General features: G+C 36.3%; 1 protein-coding gene across 1 annotated transcript in view; it reads right to left on the reverse strand.

The window, feature by feature from the left end:
* The window catches only part of LOC129949432 (protein prickle), a 186,971-nt gene extending 166,591 nt beyond the window's left edge, over positions 1-20,380 (reverse strand). The window contains exon 1 of the mRNA XM_056060888.1: positions 19,912-20,380. Within this exon, the coding sequence (XP_055916863.1) occupies positions 19,912-20,054 (143 nt within the window). The 5' untranslated portion in view covers positions 20,055-20,380. The remainder of the gene's footprint in view (positions 1-19,911) is intronic.
* Between the last annotated feature and the right edge of the window lie 2,459 nt (positions 20,381-22,839).

Raw genomic sequence — 22,839 nt, forward strand, 5'->3', positions numbered from 1 at the left:
GCGTTTTTGTCCAACTTACTTGTATTGTAAGCATAAAACAGGAAAACAAGAAGCGTGTGTGACAAGTCATAATAATTTGGAATTTTCTATTAACAAAAGAAACTCACTCAGCTGTGTTCCCAAAAGAACACTTTCAACACACTTGTACGCACAAACATACAAACCATACGAATACATACAAACATATTCAACCCCAATGACGATTGTGATAATTTTAATGTGAAATAAATGTTTATGTTGCCACAAAACGCCTCAGCAGAGTTTAGTTGGGGAAAATGTCTTTCTTTCCAGAAGAACATGAAACAAGAATTCAAGGACCAAACCAACAAACCTGCGTAGTGACAATTAGCCCAATTTTTGTTTTGTACCCAACTTTCATGTTTCCTTAACGTAAATATTAATTTTCAAAGGCAAAAGACATCTGTACGTAGGTTGTATGTTCGTATACATAAAAAATGCGTCCAAAATGATGTTTCTTTTTGGTAAGAGTGGGGGTTTGACGACTGTGTGACTTGTTTTTGCAAAATGAAAAAAAAAATGGTTTCATGAAATGCGAAACTTTTTGTTAATATTTTTTCTTTCGGTTGTCTTCACAAAATATTTTTTTTTCCATTCGTATTGTATTTGCATAGAAATGGGAAAATTGTGTCCCTTCTGTGGTTTTGTTTGTAAATAATTTATGTTTCTTTCATTCCAAGGACAAACATGATAATGGAAATTCAAATAAGGGAATATTTGACAGCTCCAACAGGAAATAGGAACTTTTTGTTTTTAAATTATGTTAAGAGGGATAACAAATGATGATAATTAAAAAATTCTAGTTTAGCCCGCTTGAAGAGCAATGCGAATTTGAAGGCAGTGTGTGTTGGGATTCGTTCGCTATGATCTCTCAGGAACTGTTTTGTACGTCTCGTCGTTAGGTTATCTTAGCAAATATTCACTTAACGAAAAATTAATGAAAAATAAGCCAGGGATGGAATCGGATTCGGATGAAATTATAGTCAAAACCAAAGCTTTTTGATAATCACTCTTGAAAATGTCAGTTTTTATTAACTAAGCCAATTCTACTTTAGACTTATGGCGAGGTGGGTTATAGTATATTAAATCGGAATTTCTGAAAAATCATTCGTTTCGTGTGTCTTTTAATCGGGCACAACTTCTTCCGGTACTGATCTTTTTGATAGCTGCCACTTAATTTGTGCTCAGTTTGGTTCACCATTTCATAATGAAAAAGAGAGTGGGACGTGACCCACACTGATAACTTTCAATTGATACCAACTTTAGTTGCATTTCTTAAAAGTTTTTATTTCTTATATAAAGAAATTCAAATTAGATGAAGAAATATCGACAACCGAACATCAATTTTTACCAAATTTTTTGTACTTATTACTATCTTTATATTTATTTTTCTTTTTACCAAATATTCACACTACGGCAGATCTTGGAAAAAAACCCAGGAACTTTAAATCGATACCCACCATCTCTTTATCGATTTTAAAGCCGCGTATGACGGCATCTACAGGAAAGAGCTATACAGTGCAATGTCAAGTTTTGGCATCCCTGTCCCAGAATGACGATAGAAAATACATGCTGCTTTTTTAAGGTGGGAACAGATCTCACCGATGCATTTGATGTCAAAAAAGGTTTTAGACAAGGCGATGCACTGTCATGCGACTTCTTCAACATCGTTCTGGAAAGAACTGTGCAAAACTCAACCGTCAATACTAGAGGCACAATCTTCCAAAAGTCCATCCAATTACTCGGATTCGCAGATGATATTCACATAATTGGAAAACCAAAGCGTTATGTCAGTGAAGCGTTTTTGAGCATTGCGACGAAATCGAAGAACTTGGGTTTAGTGGTCAATTAGAAGAAGATCAAGTATATGCTGTCATCAAACAAGGACATTGAACAACGACATCTTGGACAAAACGTCATCATGGACAGCTATAACTTTGGGGTAGTTGAGGACTTTGTCTACCTAGGCACCTCTATAAACTCAGACAACGACACCGGTTTTGAAAACAAACGAAGAATAATTTTTGAAAATCTATGGACTTAGAATGACATTGAGTAGTAAAGACCTTTCTAGCGCATCTTAAATCACCATCCATAAGACACTCATCATCCCAGTTCTAATTTATGGCGCTGAGGCCTAGACCCTGTCAAAGAAAGATGAGAGCGTCTCAGGAAGCTTCGAAGGAAACAATTTTCGGGTGATTTTTGGTCCCGCCTGCATAGATGGAGATTGGATTAGAAGATATAACGACGAACTGTAAAGTCCAACGACTTAGATGGCTGGGTTATATGGACATCAACGTTCCAGCTCGGAAGGTCTTCGAATCTTATACCGAGGGACAATGCAGTAGATGAAGACCGCGACTCAGGTGGCGCACACAGGTGGGTGAAGACCTCAACCAACTTAGCGTGTGAAACTGGACCGAGCTGAGCTGAGCCGAGTATTTAAAAGATATTGGAGTCGAAAACTATTTTTATCAACTTTTAGTAATGTTTTTTTTAGGTTTATATGTTTATAAAAAAAAAGCACTGTCAGTTCAATTTTTCTCAAAATTTGACCAAATGTCAAAAATGTTATTTTTCGTAACAGAAAATTATTTTGGAGATAAAATCGTTTTTTATTTGTAAAATATTCGAGGTGACATACGAACATCTCCTTACGTCGGGAAACATCAAAATTTTTAAATCGACATATAGGAAACTTTCCTTAATAACTTAAAATGAGCTTGTAATTAAACTAATAACTCCAATCCGTACCCGTTTGAAAATTTTTGCAAGACTTTAACAAAATATTAGTAACAATATTTTGTGTGAGGCAAACAAATGTGAGCTCTATATATCTTTCGTTTAATCTCTGTTTTTTGTGGTTTTTGTAGGTTTTGTTGATTGAATATTTCTAAAAAAAGAGAACTAAAAGTTAGCAACAATATTTTTGATATTATTAAATAAGTTAGACTTCAATCACATTTTTTTTTCCCAAAATTTTTAGTCGAACACTATTTTTTTTATTTTAGTAGGATTGTTGAAAGTTTTTTATTTCTTATAAAAAATACAGATTGTAGTTTTCAACAGAAAGGTTATTTAACGTTATAAAACAAAATGTGTTTATACTATTAAATAATTAAATCGAACATCAGTTGTTACTAATTTGATTGTAGTATTTAAATCTATTCTTTTTTTAAATAAAAAACTGATGATAGGGTTTTTCTAATCCTGATTCAAAATTTGTTTGAAGCTAATATATTTACTGATTTCCAAAATAATTGAGTCTAAAAAGAAGTTTTATCTACTTTTATAAGTACGAGTATTTTTCAAGGTTGTTATCTTTTGTGATGTTCAAATGGTAGACATGTGCATTCAAGAGGACACAAGCGTCCACAGGTTTTTCTCAAAACCCACCTCTGTATATCAACTCCTACTCTCACCACCCCGCGGTGAACATCGGGTGCCTAGTACCTCAACTGGAGATTGGGTTCCAACCCCAGTGGAAAGTTGTTGGGGGCAGAGAGAGGGGGGGAGAGGTGTTTCCACTAAGGCACCTCTCCTTATCCAGGCGGCAGCGGACGAATTTTCGAGATAGAATCAACGGTGGCGTCTACAGTTCCAGTAAGGTTGAACTACTTATTGAACACCTTATAGGGCTTCTTCTACATATTCGGAGCCCAGGCCTATAAGGAGCGGTTCATCCGGCTCCCCTTCCTTGGAGTTATACTAAGGATCTGGCCCTCCAGGTTGGGGGTTGTGCCGTCGGGGTGACTTCCTGGCCACGTAAAAACATCATAGTTTCGAAGCAACAACAAGCCTCGGATACGGACGGATTCACTGTTGACAACCCACGCAAACGAAATAAGGACAACGAACTTCGGATATGTACGTGGAATGTTAGGTCCCTTAACAGACCACGTGCAGCCGAACAATTAGCGGAAGCCCTAAACTGCTGCAAGGCAGATATTACAGCCATCCAAGAAGTGCGATGGGATGGACCGGGCAAACGCAAACTAAAAGACTGCGATATCTACTACGGCGACTGCTACCGAGAACAAAGACAGCGTCTATTTGGGTGTGGATTTGTTGTTGGAACTAGGCTCAGGCAAAAAGTCTTGAGTTTCAACAGTGTGAGCGAGCGCATCACGACAATCCGCATCAAGGCTAAATTCGCCAACATAAGCCTAATATGCGCGCATGCCCCAACAGAGGAGAAAGATGAAGACACCAAAGACATATTCTTCGAGCTCTTGGACAAGACATATGAGCAGTGCCCTGGCTATGACATTAAAATTGTCTTAGGAGATTTTAATGTCAAGCTAGGCACTTCGATTTTTTTTTTAAATGTTGTGTTCGCAAAATATTTGGGGTGACAAATATTTTTTTTATTTATAAATAAATTTGTTATTGGTTTTGTTAATTTTCGAATAAGTTTGTGACATACACTTCCTGTATAAGGCTTGTGATATCAGTATTTGAAAGAAAGTTACTGCCTGAGATAAGTCTTCTTATTTCTCTCAATATCGCACATCGTCCAACAAAATAAAAAACATCCTCGCGCTAATTCAAGATGCACAGGTTGCATAAAATCGGTAAGTCCTCACGGTGAGGAATGTAGTTCAGATTTAGGAGTCCTCCTCTTAGCCGGAACATGCACAAAATTTGTTCGATGGTATATTTGTCGTGGAAGTAGATTTTTTTCCCGGAGATCGTAGTCTAGTCTACCGTTAATAATGAGGTGCAATGAGCTTTTGGCTTGCACCGTGTATTGTGTTCTTGAGGCTCCATCCAGACGAGCTATTAGGCGATATAAAGATGTCTTCCAAGAGGCAAGGTTACTATAGTTTAGGTCAACATCGACCTACTCGGCTAGTTCTATCCAGTTTTTAAACTATCCACTTCGGAATTGGATTGTTTGAAGGACTACTAACTTTAGGAGACGATAAATTGGCATATCCAGAGCTTTGAGGATGTAATCGACCTGCAGCTTGAGTGTTTTTATAAATAAAGGCGATAAACCCGTTTCCAGGATGATCATGTAGTTTGGCGTACACGAAGGAAGGAGGAAAATCGGTTTTATGTTAAATGTGCAGTTTTTCCACTTGTTCATATTTTCGACCTCCCCAAGCTTGCGCCGTATAAAACATATAACTGATTCCGGTACAGATTCGAAGACCCTGAATTGACGGGTGTGCGTATTTTCCTTATTATTAAAGCATTGCTTCCATGCTACGTATATAGCTGTTTTCGCCTTCACACGTTTGTCAGTGAGATGTTTTAAAATACTCAAGTTCTTACTGAAGCAGACTCCTATATATTTTTATTCTTTCACTAACTCTATTTTTTTACAATTATAGTGCCATCGCTCACTTGCACCTGATCTTCCACCGCCATTCTTAATAACCATAACTTTGGATTTATTTAAATTTAGCTATAGGTTCCACCTTTTACAATATTTAGCAAACTTATTTTTCATTAGCTAAAGGGATTGTGGAGTGTAGAGTATGCGCGAGCAGAACAATGTAGTCAGCAAAAAGAAGAGCTTTAATGTTAACGCCTGCGTACTCGATTCCTGCTGGTAATGCGTCGACTATATCATCAATGAAGAGTGCAAACAAGCTTAGACTGAGTGCACAGCCCTGCCTAACTCCTGATTTCGTTTGGAACCATTCTGATAAGCATTGGCCATTCCATACTGATGATTTGGTAGTCTTGTATAAATTTTGCAATACTGTACCAAACTTAAGCGACATTAATTTTCCTATCTGGAATAGCTTGTAAGACAGGGCATTGCAATCCCCGCTGTCGAAAGCAGCTTTGAAATCAACGAAAAGTCAGCAATCGAGCGGAGTACAAAAATGTGATGAACGGTGGAGTATTCCGATCTGAAGCCAGCTTGGAACTCACTAAGCAGATTATTAGAATATATCCAATCACTGAAACGACTGAGCAGAATCGATGTAAATATCTTACATGACGAGTTCAAAAACGAGGTTCCTCTGTAGTTTTCCGGAACATTACAATACATAATATTCATTTTATTGGTTATTGTTTCGACAGATATTTGGGGTCAACCTTTCTTCTTTTCACTTATTTTTTAATGTCTTTAGTTAAAAAACAACTGAAGTCGATACCACTGAGGGTTCTAAAGATATGGCCCACGAAAAAAGATTCAAAAATGTACGGATGCTAGACGCGCAAACACATTAAAACGTCGGAAAATGTTAAATTTAATACGGGAGAACCCTTCTGGAATAAAGTAAGCAAGTTTTCTTGGCATTGAAGTAGAAAAAAATTTAAGAGAAATTTGTGTGCCAATCTTTTGGGACACATTTGAGAAGATTTGAATTTTCAATTTATTGGGCAAGAACGCTTTTTCGCGAATCTGTTTAAAACCTTAATTTCCATGTTTGAACTCAATCGACCCAATAGTTAGGACAGTTCCGATGAATACAGACTTCTTTAGATTACATCCTTTTTTCTGCAATCGTAATTATAATTTTTCAATAAAATTTAAAGATCGATATTTTTTACAAATGCAATAATGATGACTACATTTTTGAATAATTAATTTGTAATTTTGTAAAATTACTCATTTTACAACTATTGGAAATTTGTAAAAACCTATCATAAACTAAATAAAGGCTTAGTTCGTTAAACTATTGTAAAGTATCAGCCAAAGGTAGGCATCTGTGTATATTTTGTCTCCTTAATTATTTTCCAACAGTAAAATTAATTACTCACTTCAAAGAACTACTTTAAAGAACTTAAAACTAAGCTTTATACCTACCTATGTACATTATGGTATAAAAGATGTCTCTCAAATCAACAAAGCGAACACTGTTCTGTCGTCGGCACTTGAAATCATAAAAATAATCATCAACACATGGATACCATCTATCCAGCCCGCCTGTGTCCTTGTTCTATAGTACTTCCAAAGTCTATATAGCCCTATACACCTAACCTTCCTACCTTCCTACCTATACTATCCAGAGCGCACTTCTTCAGCTCACTGAAGAGGAAACAATCCAATTTGAAATAAAATCATTTTACACCTGATCCTGAATAAATTTTAAAATTGTTTGTCTATTTTTGTGTCCTTGTTACGTCAGCACAAAAACACAAAGAGAAAAGGGGGCATACTGCACAAAAGAAGAAAAAAAACTCAAAAAAAAACACAGAGAAAATAATATAAAAGCAAATTCACAATTTTGAAAATGTTTTCATTTTACCACTGCCCCCAACCCCCCTCAACAAAATCAAAACAACAAACAAAACAACCAAAAAAAAGTGTATTTTTCCTTTTGGGTGGGCATGAGCTCAGCATATGATGGGTATGGGCTTGTTGAATTGAAGCTCATGGGGAATGATCATCATCATCATCATAGCACACCACCAGAACCAAAACCAGGCATACAGCCTCATATTGCAAAGGAACTAACATTTGGCATGACACAATCATTTGATGGAAATATGAATCAGAATCATGAAACGATGCAGCTGCATGCTACAAAAATGAATTTTTGTTTCGAAATACAAAACTTTGCATTCTTCAACTTCAATTTCAATTTCAGTTCCAAACAACAAACTAGTGAGGTCTCCAACCTCAATAATTCTAAAGACGACGCTAAAGCTATTCACTGCTATTTATAGTGAATGCTCACTGAATTTAAGCATTGCAAAGGAAGAAGGAAGGAGGAACGCGAAGAAGCCTGCCATTACTTGGGGTGTTAAATTGGATTCCAGGAAGGAAGTTTCAATTGAAGCTTTATCTCTCTTGCTTCTAGGACGAAGAAAAATGCAAATAGCGGATTATAAATTTAAAACGAAATCAGTGCGCGGAAAGTTACATAAATTTTACAGCTGATTGCATTTTTAAATGGAAGAAAATATAAGCGCCTTTTGGGACAAGACGGAGGAGTTGTAGTGTTGAGAACCTTTTTATATTTCGTTTTAAGAAATTTATTATAATTTTTTTCCTTTGTGTGCCTATTTTTATTGCTTTAGATTTTTCAATTTCGAAATTGATTGACATAACTTTGTGTGTGAGGAATTGATGCATGAAATATGGAAGCACAAATTCCATCCCTCTGCCGAAGGTTGGTATATCCTTTTGCAATAAAAAACAATCATCAACAATGTTAAAATATGAACACAAGTGAAAATGTCAAAGCATTATGATTAACATCTCTTTGTTACTTTGATCTTTTTGATCTTGTTTTCCTTGTATCGTACTTCTTCAAGACCCTACTTTTGTTACACTTTTCCAGATCGCTGCATTCCCAACATAGGATTTTAGCAACAAAACCTTTTTTACCACTTAATATCACACTACATGCACTGCTGCATCCGTAAATAGGCTTCAAACCGCAATCTGTAGGTTTGCAAACATAAGTACATATTTGCAAACAACGACGACGAAGCGACACGTCCGTCCGCGTCCGTCCATTGTTTGTCGCCAGAACTCAGAAGCAGAAGAACGCGAACGCAAACGCGCGACTTACATTCGAAGTTGGTTTATTGAAATCAAGAAGACATGAAATTACACTTCCTTCCATCATCAGTGCGAAACTCATCTTTTTAACATCTATAGCCTCTTGAATCTTGTTGTACTCTTTTGTACTTTGTTGCCTTGAGATTGCATATATAATTTTCCATAGGTATAAAAGTGCATCAGAAAAGAAGAACCTCTACCTAAAAACAAAAAGTAGTAGGTATGTAGGTAGTTTTCTTGATTCTTGATGAAGGTTTTGAGTTAAGTTACCACCATGTATGGCTGAAGAAGCACACACACACACTATATTGTTCATAATCAGTCCAGTGCACTTCCCAGCTTTTGTGGAGCCATTGTAATCACATGCCATGGCGGTAATTGTTCTATAGGCAGGTACCTGCAACGACAACAACAACAACAACAACAACAACAACAACGACTCCAGAGAAATCTTCAAGAAAAAGCCAGCCAGATAATAGGCCAAGAAAAAGGCAAACAAAAGATCTGATGTGGTATAGCCAAGTCATCATGGAGCAAGGCGAGGACTTCCTTCAACGACGACAATAAATTAAAGAAAAAAAACACAAAGTGCATCCGGAAAGGCTCATTTTTCTGTCAACAATATAATATCGAAATAAATGGGATGAGAGATTGTGTTTTGAGTTAGCTTCACTTGTAAATTTCACCTCACACATGCGACGATGGAAACACAATAGTTACATGGTTTTGATAAAATATGCGCGATGAAACTGATATGGAAGATAAGAATTTGTAAAAGTTTGTTCGTCGGGAACATTGTATGCCTCGAGTATGTGCACTTAAATGACATGAATGAGGTATATCATCATTATAAGAGGTGCATTGTAATTTAAACTTTTGTCATATCTGATTTGCAACAAGTAGAGCATTCTTTATGTTGCGTTGTTGTTTGTAGATTCAACATTTGAAGTGCAGATTTGTATCAAAAATTATGAAACAAAATTACTCTCATCATATCGTCACCTCCTAGTGGTGCCCGCTGGATACGCAAATGGTGAACTTAAGACGAACGTTGGATCCATCGGCCTTGCAAAGCAAAGCACCTTGCCAATGCCCTAGCCGAACTCAAAGCTGATGTGACAGCCCTCCAAGAAATGCGATGGAATGGCCCAGGCAGTAGGAAGATTGAAGGCTGTAATTTTTACTATGGAAAATGTCTACTCGATGGAAGAAAGTGCTTATTTAGATGTGGTTTTGTTGTCAGAGGGAAGCTAGGGAAAAGAGTTTTTAGCTTTCGGGAAGTAAGCGAAGGAGTGACGACAATTCGCATTAAGGCCAAATTCCACCACCTGAGCTTTATTAGCCCGCATGCCCCGACGAAAGAGAAGGATGACAATACTAAAGAAGAGTTCTACGAGCTCCTTGACAAATATATGAGCAAAGTCTTAAAAAAAACATTAAAATTTTCCTGCGAGATTTTAACGCAAAAATAGGTAAAGAAGGCATCTTTGGTAGGTCAGTCGGAAGACATCACATCTGGAAACGGACTTAGGCTTATTGATTTCCTAGCCGAAAAGAACATGGTGTTGAGTAGCACCAGATTCCCTCGCTTAGATATCTGCAAAGGTACTTGGCGGTCCCCCGATGATCGAATATGGAACCAAATTGATGATGTTGCTATTGACGGAAGACACTCCTCTAGCATAGATGACTTTCGTACATACAGATCAGCCAACATAGATTCCGACTACTGCCTAGTTGGTGCTAAGCCGTGAGTACAAATATCCATGGCGAACAACAACCACGAGAAGAAGATTCAACATTGGAAGACTGCAGCAATGCCTTTGCTGACCGAGTATCCATAGAGCTTACAAGAAACCCTACAACGGCCGAGATGTGCCCAGAGACCCACTGGCAGCTGTGTAAACAATCCATCAGGAATGCTGCAGAAGAGGTGCTAGGTTGCTCACAGATGCCACAAAGGATCTCCTGGATTGACTCCGAATCTGATCAGGCGAACAAAGCCAAAACGGAAGCATGCAGATTGTGGCAGCAAACGAGGACACGATCTTTCCGCCACCACTACGTCGACGAGAGAAGGGATGAGAACCACTTGCTCAGAAGAAAGAAAAAAGCCCATGAGCAGCGTGAAGTCGAGGAGATCTAGGGATGTTTTAACAAGAAACAGGTGCGAAGCATTTATAGAAGAGTCAAAAATAAAACAATGGGATTCACTAGCCGCTCTGAAGCCTGCAAAAATAAGGAGAGGAATACCGTGGTCGATACGCAGTCAAAGCTGAAAATCTGGAGATCTCATTTCAACTAGCTTTTTAATAGTGATGAAGTCAACGATTCCGCCGAGCATCCAAGTCAAATTAATTTGGTTGACGACCTAGAGTTCTACCCAACCGACCAGAGTGAGTTTAAACTAGCCATCACAACGTGATGATGGTCTGCAAGCGGAGCTTTTTAAGTACGCTGGGGCAGATGTGGTAAGGAGCATGCACTAGCTAGTTACTAAAATTTGGTCGGAAGAAAGCATGCTCGACAAGTTTAACTTAAGCAACATCTGCCCGATCCATAAAAAAGGTGACCGCCTTCACTAAACCAACTACAGAGGTATTTACCTTTTAAACATCGCATAAAAATCTTGTTAAGCGTATTATGTGAACGCCTGAAGCCATTTACTGACTAATTAGCCTTTACCAGTGTGGCTTCAGGCCTGGAAAATCTACCATCGACCAAATTTTCACTCTAAGCCAAGTCCTGGAAAATCTACTATCGACCAAATTTTCACTCTACGCCAAGTCCTGGAAAAGACCCATAAGAACATAACATCAAAACACACCATCTTTTCATCGATTTTAAAATAGCTTATGATAGTGTAGACAGGAACTAACTATACCGTGCAGTGTTGAGTTTTGGTATCCCTACCAAACTGATACGACTTATCAGGCTGACGTTGGAAAATGCTGCGTCAAAATTGGAAGAAACTCAACCAAATCCTTTGAAACCACCAGAGGACTTCAACAAGGCGATACGCTGTCATGGAGCTGCTTCAATATTGTTCTTGAAAGAGTTGTACGAAACAGCCAATAGAAGAGGCACCATCTTTCAAAAATCCACAAAATATCTTGGATATGCAGATGAGATCGACATTATGGTTAAAACCAAACGAAGGGTGACGGGTGCTTTCTCTTACATATATCGAGTCTGAGGCGAAGAAAATGGGTCTTGACATTAACGAGGACAAAACGAAGTATTTACGGTCGTCAAATAGAGTCGATTCACACCGTACACTTGGTCAAAACGAGATAATTGACAGGTATAACTTCGAGGTGGTAAACGAATTTGTTTATCTGGGCACTGCAGTTAATTCTGCGAATGACATTAGCGTAGAATTACCCTTGCGAATCGCTGTTTCTTTGGCCTAAGCAATCAGTTGAGGAATAAGGTAATATTGCGAAGTACCAAAGAGACACTGTACAAAACCTTATTCATCCCAGATATAATCATGAGTTATACGAGCTGCACAGCGACTTACCACTGGTCAAAACTGCGTGTTTAACGCTTAAGATGGCTAGGGCATGTCGAATGAATGAACATCGAAGCTCCAGTTGGTAAGATATTTAACGCCAAGCCTGAGGGAACAAGAAGCAGAAGCAGGCCTCATCTCCAATGGAGTGATAAAGTTGAGGCCGATGCACGTGAACGTGGTATTCGAAACTGGAGGCAGCAAGCTAGAGATCGAGTAAGCTGTCGAAAGTTATTACTGTAGTGCTGTTCTATAGAAGATTTGAAAACACCAATGTATGCTCGTGATAAAGAAAATATTGCTGCTCTTCGTGATAGTTTGGTTGAAGAACCGTCCACCTTAACTCATCGTCGTGGCCAACAATTGTTGTCGTTGGTGAGCATTATGCATTAAGACTTGCAATTATACCCTTACAAAGTGCAACTGACTAAAGACCATTTTAAGCGTTTTTGATGGCCATGAATGGTAATGGTTGTTTGGTGCAGCTACTGTTGTTATGGTGTTCGCTATAGTGAGATGACAACGAACTATGCATGACCCTTATTGAAATATATGGATGTGGTTACAACAGCGCGGTGCCACTTGTCAAACATCTAACGCAAGAACAGCTCTTTTGCGTCACAAATTCAATGGTTGCTAAGGTTGAAGGATTAGAAAATGCTGCACATTAAAGGCATAGAACCTCAATAATGCCTTAGTGTCATCTAAAATTTGGACCATCAGTTAAGGGTGTGTCGCCATGTTGAGTCATATTGCTTCGAAGCTGAAGATCAGAAACTTCGTTTATTAATGAGATGAATATCAAAAATAACTCAACACCAAAAGTAAACTTCAAAATGCAGCGAAAAGCGAAACAATAACACTTCTGCATGTTTAGTGATTTTTTAAAATTCTATATCTCAATAGCCATGTTGAAGTCCAAATTTTTCAATTGTTTTGGGAAAAAATTTAGATCGACACGCATGTTCCACGCAATTTCATGAAGTTGACAAACAATGTTTGCAAGGTTTTTAAATTTTCCTTAGGAAATTATTGTAATCGTTCAGATCTGCGGAATTGAAAATTTTGACATGTTTTTGACATCTGTTTAAATTTTTAGAAAAATTAAGATAAAGTTTTTTTTTTGGTAATAAATATACATTTTCCAAAATACTTCACAAAATTAGAAAAAGCTGAGGTTCGATTCGGAGAATAAATGATGGTAGTGATTTAAAAATATTTTCATTGCATGCAACATATTGTTGTTAACGTAATTTTCTCAGAAACATCGAATCGGCTATTTTTGTATGTGAAATAAAAAATGTGGAAAAATACTACTATGGTAAAAATTGGTTTTGGACTAAAAATCTTGGTAACAGGAAATGATATTGAAATTAAACCTTTTTTATGATATGAAAAATTGTTAGATTTTAGTTAATTTCTTAGAAAAATCCATAAATCTAATAACAACTACAAATTCAAAATATTATAGTTTTAAGAGAGGACTAAGCGAATTAGGTGTGTCAAAATGTCGAAAAAGCCTCCTTCAGGCTACAATTGATTTTTTTCATTTAATTTGTGTGACACTAATTCAGAGCTTGAATTATTCAATGAAAAACTGAATCCTTATAAACTTTCACTTACGCCAACTTAAGAGAACTTGATGAAATTAGCTTTGTTTAATTGCTTCGTAAATTCTAGCGATCTATCGTTTTGCGCGGTTTTACGAAAATATGAACGACTTTCCTAAAATATATTAAAATTAGACCAACAGCAATATCCTGCTTAGTAAAAACCAAATTCCAATTTGATGTAAAACTATATTTATAATAAAACCATTTTAGTGTGTATTCAAGTTTCTAAAGGAATTAAGAGATTTTTTTAAAAACTGCGAAAACGTATTGCTATTTGAGATCTTCTACTAAGTTTCGTTTTAAAATTTTCAATTCCGATTGCATATGTATGTGTAGAATCATGGGCACAAACAATGCCATAAAATGGCACCTTCCATATTCAACACAAAAAAAACTTCTCTCTTCAGCCTATAAACACACTACATGTAAACCACAGGTGCTCTTGACACTTGTTTAATGTGCAAAGTTTAACCTAGCACTGTAAATGCTAACGAGCCATACACCTTTGTCCATGTCCATTGACGGGATGTTTTTAGTCATGAGAGTGATTTATTATGACATCTCCCTTCTATCCATCCAAAATCCGAAAACCCAATGTTTGTGGAAATGGAAAACGAAGTTCCAGTAAGTCGTCGTCGTTCTTCACCTACCAAAACACAACTCGCATACTCAAAATGTTCCATGTGCCGGTGATATGCATGCATCCAAGTCCATCATCATACTCGCGTTTTTACTCTGTCCTTTGAGAGCAAACCTATACATATACCTACAGGCTACAGTGCTGATGATGGACGAACAGAAAACAGAAACCATATACACATTTCTAGCCCTGCTCTGACATATGTACATCAATGGTCCATCGAGCTAGCATCCAGGCAAAGAGCAAACCGAACCATCACCACCGAACATCACAGTCATAAAAGAGACCATCGCATCCTGATCTGACTATGGGGTTTCTGAAGTATACCAACAAAGGACTGTTTCTGTTTCTGACCACGAAGAAGATTTGTTGTTTTGTTGGTTTTTGATGGCGGCCAGGCCATAAACAGTTGCAAGTTCAAGACCACGAATTGTTTCGCTTATGCGCATTCATACAATAATAATGGGGCTGTTGCCGTCAACGCCATAACCAAGTAGAGCAAAACAAACAGCGAAATGTCGGCAATGGCAGTCAGCACCTAAAGATTATGCTGATGGACGGAACGTAGCACAGCACAGCACAGTAAAACTCGAGATGTTAATGCCTCGCAAACGACCACGACCCACAAAAGGACGAGTGAATATCCATCACTGTATCACATCACAAAGGAAATTGCAAGTGTTGAACCCATCAATATAGCCTGGCTATCCTCGTTTATGTTGGCGTTGGCCAAAAAAGAGGCAGCACGGAATGTTTTTGAGCTCAAAACCATTGAAGGCTGTTTTATTTAATTTTCTGCACACCGCGCTCCTGCTGTTGCTTTTATTTTGTTTCATATTGATGAATGATGGATATATGTAAGTGTACATGGTTTGGACGATGCTACAGTGGGTGGGGGAGGTGCTCCATCACTGTATCGTAAAGCCTACAAAACCTTGGTATATATTTATCCAAAAATCCACAGTAGACTTATTTAATGATCAGAACAGCCAACAGCTGGGGATGGATGTTGTTATACAAATGATTGATGGTTTATAATAACTGGGTGAGAATGCGGTAGAGGCCAAAAGTTGATAAATTGCTAAAATTATATTAATGAATTTCTGAGCCAGAAATAACAATTAAGAAACAAAGCAGTCAAATGCTTGTATTTTAGTTAAGTTTATTTATATTGTACCTATACGCATAGAATACACATTAGGTGGAAATGATTTCTTTCATTTTTATTAATTGAAATTAATATGAGTACTTCTGCCAATAACTCAATCAACTGTGAACTCAAGTTGTGCAGAATAAAAGAATGTACAGTAGAACTCGTTTCAGTGAAAAACGTGGACACAAATTATGGTAAAATTTTATATTTTTTATTGAAAAAGTGACTATTATTTCTTTAAGAAAAATAAACTCAAATTTTTGATTGTGTGGGTATTAACATTAAAAATTGATAAATCTCAGCTAAGTGGAGTTTTTAAACCTTCTTAAGTGATATTTATTTGAATGTTACTCATGTTAGCGAAAAATAAAAAAAAAATAAGAATTGATATTTTGTTGCTTCTATTAATCGGGTTTTACTGTACATATCATTGGTTAGTAAGTAGTTGTCAAAAAGTGAAACAAAACTTGAAGTCGTATTTGATTTAAAGAGATATGGTATTAATCTCGTTGTCGATTAAAATTAAGTAATTTTAAATGAATATAGATTATCAATTGGTTTCTTATAATCTTTTAATGAAGTAACTATCGTGTACAAGTTTAAGTCCACTTATCCGGTAAATGATTACATACAATAAAACGCACGATCTATAAAAAACTGCCTTTCTTCTTCAGAGTTTTCAGGATAATCTGAGACAGTTGATTTCAAGTTTCCTCTCAACACCTTGGTCTGTGCACCATTAAGTGAAACTTTTGCCGGGATCTGTAAAATTCTAATGATCCTGGTAAACAAATTTAGTTGTGCTGGTATTGGGAACAGAACTGTTGGAAACTTATTTTAATTTTCTTGTATTTATAAAACAATTAAATCAATTTGGAAAAAGATGCTGGGATGCGACCCACACTGATAACTTCCCATTCCGTTTGTCAATTTGTCTTGCGTAAAAGGTTTGTTGGTTCCATCTTTTGTTAAAACTGTTGAATTATTTACCAACAATATTCTGCATATGACGAAATTGTTTGATTTCAAAATATATTTTAGTTAAGGAGTCGAAAACGTATTTTTCCCAATTTTATTAGCGTTTCTCAAAAGTTTTTATTTCTTATATAAACGAATATAAATTTTATGAATAAATTTAATTTGAAGTCAATATCTTCTATTGTTGACGAGGTATCGAGAACCGAACATCATTTTTTTGCCAAATTTGGTTACTATTTTTTGTAGATTTAATTTTTTATTAAAAAACGGACTGTTGGATTTTTGTAAAAAATTTACTGAATGCCAAAAACAAGATAAAATAAGTTTAAAGAAAATATTTTTAATTTTTGAAATGATACTTGAGTCGAAAATTAATGTTTAGAAAGTTTTAGTAATTCTTTTTTAGGTTTTTTTTTTTAGGTTTGATTTTTCTCAAAATTGTTCCCAATGTTGAAAACAATATTTGTTTCAAAATAAAATTAATTTAAAGCCTATGTATATCTAAATGTTTTGAAAAGATATTTGAGTCGAAATTCAATTTTTACCAACTTTTAATTTTTTGTAAAAAAAAACTGTCAATTCGATTTTTGTCAAAATTTTACCAGTTGTTTTTGTTAATAACATTTTCGAGGTGACTAATACTTTTTTTAATTTTTTTTTCATGTATAAAAAACCGTTATTTGGCTTTTTTTTTTAAATATATTTGTTTGGTATCACGTTACAATATACAATATAAAATTTAGTTCAAGTCTCCAGCGCTATTGGTTCGTGAGATATTTTGGCTTAAAAAAATGTTCACCTTTTTTTTAAGTCAATATCTCTACTAATTCTTGAGCTATGGACGACGAAAAAAACGTCGCGAAAGTACGGACGTACGAACGTACGTACACACGCATTCCAGACATCTCTCTCAAAATCTTTTATTTCGACTCTAGAGACTTTAAAACGTCGAGAAATCTCAAAATGTTCAGTTCGAAAAATTGGACCGATTACAATAACTTCCTTTGGGAAGTTAAATATATCAATTTCTGTGGATTTTGGGCTGGTGGCTTAATCGGTCCACATTTCTCTGAGAACGAAGTTGAAAAGGCCGCCATCAATAACGACAAATACAAGTGGTTGGTTATAAACATACTTTGGCTCGAATTGGATTTTAAGGACACTAATGACATATTCTTTTAACAGGGCGGAATTACGTACCAAATTATTACTGTCACATAGAAAACTCCACAAGAGCTCTTCAAAGGCATTTTCATCCCACTTTTTTCGAGTTGGAATAAATCAAAATTTTAAAATTTTACTCAGTTAGACTTTATTCTGTTAGAGTTCATGAAATCGCAAGTTTAAGCAAATAAATCAAAAACCATAAAAACATAAAATCTGACAAATTATTTCCGATTCATGGGCTAAAGTCGAAGAGAGGCATTGATGATATCTAAATCTAAATTACACTCTTTTTTTCGTTTAAAAAGATAGAAAATAATAAGCACAGACAAGTGTCAGATCTGTCAGGGGTCTAACAGTACTAAAATACTTTACAATGAAAAATGTACTGTTCACATAATTGACAGATTTTGCTTGTAAGTCTTAAAAGTTCATTGTTAGAAGGGATTCTTCTTATTCTTAGCCGATAAGCTTTTATATATCGGTGTTTTTTTTTTTAGAGCTGTATAACTTCTTGCAGGGATAACTGTTACTATCCGTTAAATTAATAAACTGTTAATTTTTTCAGCACGCTTTGGCAATGATTGAATTTAATTCGTCAATCAATTAAACATGCACATTTATTTTCGAAATTCAAGAAAGTTGAATTTGATTTTTATCGTGAAGTCCTCTCTAGACTTTGGGTTCATTTTTCATTTAACAAGTGTGTAAGTTTGAAAGATCAATATTCAGTGAGCGAAATCCTTATAAGATCCTTTCAGAAGATCATTTCATTCCATAAAAAAACTCTATTAGGTTCGCATTCCGTATCATTTAATCCGTATCATAAAACATACCAAAGAGCATACATTTTCAACCGAATTAAGGACCAGCTCTTGGTTACCTAATCATCTCAAGAAACGGACCTGTCACTGGTCACTCGTTCGTGTGATTTAACACGATTAAACAAATTGTCGTGAGTGTGCCTCAAATCTCAGATCCATCAATTAGCAAAAATTTGATCATTTGGAAGCCAAGGCGATTCAGTGAGTAATTTCAGGGATGGAAGAAACCTACAGTTTTTTTTTATCGAATTCGGACGGCTAATTTAAAAAATCACTTTTCATGAAAATATTTCTCGTTGTAAGATTTTTCACTTTCTTGCAAGAGTTCTTACCCGAGAATAAACTTTAGGTGACACAGACAGCGATTGAACCAATGATCTTTGGCATGAAATCTGCTATGCTCTAAGCATGAATCCACTGGTATTACTATTAAACGCACTATTGACAACATAACAACGGGTGTGCTAGTAAATGCTGTGCAAAATTGTACGAATCGACAGGAAGGTGTTCATATACCTCAAAAACTTAAGTTCTTGAAATTTTTGAAAAAAAAGACGTTAATTTAAGTAATTTCATTGAATTCGTTGTTTCTGTTTTTAAAAAAGTTAGATACCTTTGAAAAAACACACAAAAAATGACAACGACAAGCTACCAGGATGTCCTCAAGCACACTACAAAAAATCTATGAAAATAAGCTTTTGCGCACTTAACTCTTGTTTTGAAAGATATGTGTTGTGCTGCTAATTGCTCAAGTCGATTTAGGCAGTTATTTTGTGCCGTGAAATCTTGGCCTAAGCAACAACATTTGGCAATTTCAGATATTGTAGTTTGACAATGACATTTCTAGCAAAGCATCACGATTTTAAGACATTTGGAATTATTTTGTTTTACTGACGGACGTGACAGTATTAAAATATATGACAGTTGCCTTGCTTAAAACAGTAGGGATCTCCAAATTAATTTTATTCTTATCATTCTATCTCAAAACAAAGTGACAGCGAAGTAAAAACGTCAAAACTACTTGCGTCAAGTCAAAAGAGCACTCTTCAATTTTCAAGTATTCGAAATTGGCTTCAAAGGCAGATTTCAATTTTAGGTTTCTAAATAAATAAGTTTAAGGAATTAACACACTTATAAAATGTACACCAATTTTAAAAGTTCGTCTGTTTCGATGTATGAAAATGTAAAAGGAAAACAAAATTAAATTTACTACATAAAACAATCACAGCTAATTTAAAAATTAAATTCACTTAAAATAATAATTTGTTTATATCGAGATTCTTGTATTTTACATAAACTCTAGCGGAAGTGGTTGTATAGCAGCTATATGTATATTGAGCATGCGTTATATTCCCCCAACATTGTACACACTAACAAATCGAACCATCATAACAACATTATAAACCACGAGTATACGTTATGGCAGCAGATATGTTTTGAAAACAACCACCCTTTTGTATATTTCGCCGGCAATAAAATACAACGATTTTATTGTTATAGGGAAATGTCACAGTCACATAAGCCTCACCTGACTTCAGCAGACTTAATTACAGCCTTTGGTGGTGCATCCCAATAGTTGGGCGCCGGTGGTATCCATTGTTTGAAGACTTGGTAATTGCCTTCGAGCAATTCCATTCCTTCGACGACTTCTTCATCTGAATCATCGTTCATTTCGATAGCATCACAGAAATAATAACAAAAGAAGGAACTTCACAACACACTCTCAAGACTACGACCGCCGACGTTAAATATTGAGACACACTTCTATAAGGTTGACTTTTATTTTGGGGAAAAAAAGATGAAATTATTTCGAACTATTTAACGGATATTCATAAGCTTTGAGATTTATAAGCCCGGTACGTTGATGATGGATCATGACAATCACACGTCATGCGCAAGGATGCTCATAGAGCCTTCCCACGTGCGATTTGAGATGTTAACCAAGAAAATACACTTACAAAACAAATAATTACGCAGCAGGATTCGCGAAGAACTTCCGCACCGTTCAAGGAGCCGAACAGAATCTAATCAGAAATTTACTTTTGCCGTATTCTACATTTCAATCCCTTTTCGTATTTCTCGTTTGTATTAGTGCAGTTTTGTGTTTGTGTGTGTTCGAGTGACACTGACTGAGGACTGAGCTGATGGCTATAGCGTGAGGGTTTCGCATTTGGTTCTACGAGAAAGAAAGGCATAATGCACGTGGAATCAGCTACGACGGTACTATACCAAGCGGCAGCCACCATTATTATGTTTTCGTCCAGGGAGTTTTACGGTCGTAAAAAAGGACTTAAGTGCCACACACAAACGCATGCAAGTACAAAGAATATATACCATCCCTTGTGCAGTGGCTGTGGCAATGCCTGTGCCACTGTGCTTGGTTCACCCTAACGTGTCCACAGACTATTTTCCGTGGCGAGCAAGCCTTCACGTCGTCGTTAACCGGCGAACGAGGACGAGGAGTAGTGTTGTGCCATGGAACCAGAAAACAGAGCTGATTGCAGCAATCTTTTCCCGGCCAGCTCATCTGCTGCAGCTTTTTATGTATGCTAAGGGGTGAGGGGACAGGGGAGTCTCATTCGCATTCTCCCTTTTTGCTATAGATACAGTGAGTTTGTATGTGTATTGTTGTTTGTGCGTAAAAACATCAGAGGGTTGCTCGACTTTGTTTTGGGATCATTCCAGGACATTTCTCTGAGTTCGACTACCCAGACCGATTGGTAACCTTCGAACGACGAGCGACGCAATAAAAACCAACAACACACATCGCAACCCTCTGCTGATGGTACAAGGGTATCCTATTGGAATGAGGATAGAGAGTGGTAGGTATAGTTAGTGACTCGTGGCAGCATCCCTTCGAATAGGTTGAAGACGACATTCGTCCTCGGTCTTTGTTCGTCCTTCAAACCTAACATTGAAAATTAGATCTCGTGTACAGTGCTCCTGATGTGACTGTTTATTATTTCTGTTCAGTGCTTTTTTTTCTCAACATCAGGATGGTATTTGATAAATTGTATCGTATTAGACTTAGTCCACGTGAGTCCTCCCTTTTCGCAGCAGCAGCGACAGCAGAAGTAACAGCAATTTGAGCATGGAAGCGAGACTGAGACTCAGATGATTGTATGAATTTTGGCGGACAAAGGGATATAAAAATGTGTAACATTTCTTTGTTTTGGTTATTTTTTCCATTTTCGTTTTTCTTTATTCGTTTTTTGGTTTTTGTGTGTTTCTACCTTTTACTGTTCTCAAAGATTCAGGATGATGCGTATATGTAGGAAGGTGAGGATAAAGCCAGCCTGGGACTTATTTTTTGTTTGGCACAATTTTAGGAGGAGTGTGAACTTTATAATAGTAAAAATACAGTGGCGTTCGGAAAAACTTCAATGTAATTCAAGGATCAATATTTTCTTTTTAATAAAAAGGTTTCCCAATAAGAGGATTCATTTTAATTAGCTGCCAACTTTTGAAGTTATCATCTAATGACTTTTATAAGGGATACACTACACCATTATACAAAGGTTGCTTTTCTGGAAAAATGAAATCAAAGAAAAAATTTGACCTGTTAGGGAAATTTGGTAATGAGAAGTATCAAAAGAATCGATATTTTGAACTAGGTTTGTTTTGAGGTAACTCAAGATGATGGTAGAGCATCAGCAACGTCGGTCGTATTTTTTCTAATCCGGTCCTTGAAATGCATTTAAATGATCCAAACTTTCATCGAAAAATCATTTTCAGAAATGAGGCTTAGTTAACAAGCGGTTGAAATCTAAGAAAGACTTTTGAAAAAGTCTTTCCATGTTAAACGTATCAATGTTTGGTCTGTTTTTGGGCTATTGCAACTTAGTTATTCATTATCAGACTTACGCAACTTTTACAGAAAAAAGATAGTTATCAAGCTATGTGGATCATTTTCTATAGTTGGAATTACAATATGTTGAAAAAAACTTCGTCTAAAGGTTTTGAAATACTCGCCAATTGTAATCACTCCTGGACGAGGTTTTTTTTAAACAGACGAGAAGTCGCTACTTAATACAAAATTAGCAAAATAGTCATAACTTTGCAATAGAAGTTTTCTGGCCGTGTTATTTCTGGGACGGGTGAACAAAATTGGCCAATGAATTTTAAAACCTTTAGACATTTTTATTTGGAGCAGCTCGAAAGATAGGGTTTATGCCAATGCTACACAGTCAAAACAAGGTCTTCAAGATTGAATGTGGGCAGTTATCGGGGAGAAATAGCAGCAAATGTACAAATTGGTCAGCTTTACAGCCAGCGTTAGAAGAATCGTAACAACTGAAGCTAAGTGCCAGGGTTAAAAATATTATCAGACCTGTAAGTATTATGAGCTATTATCATATGACAATGAGCTCACAATAGCCAAATTCCTTTCAATAAAAAATTGTCAGGAATTTGGCAGATTTTATTAATACTTAAGATTATACAGGGTGGGCCATAA

Source organism: Eupeodes corollae, chromosome 3 (genome assembly GCF_945859685.1).
Source record: "Eupeodes corollae chromosome 3, idEupCoro1.1, whole genome shotgun sequence".
In the NCBI taxonomy this organism is placed as follows: domain Eukaryota; kingdom Metazoa; phylum Arthropoda; class Insecta; order Diptera; family Syrphidae; genus Eupeodes; species Eupeodes corollae.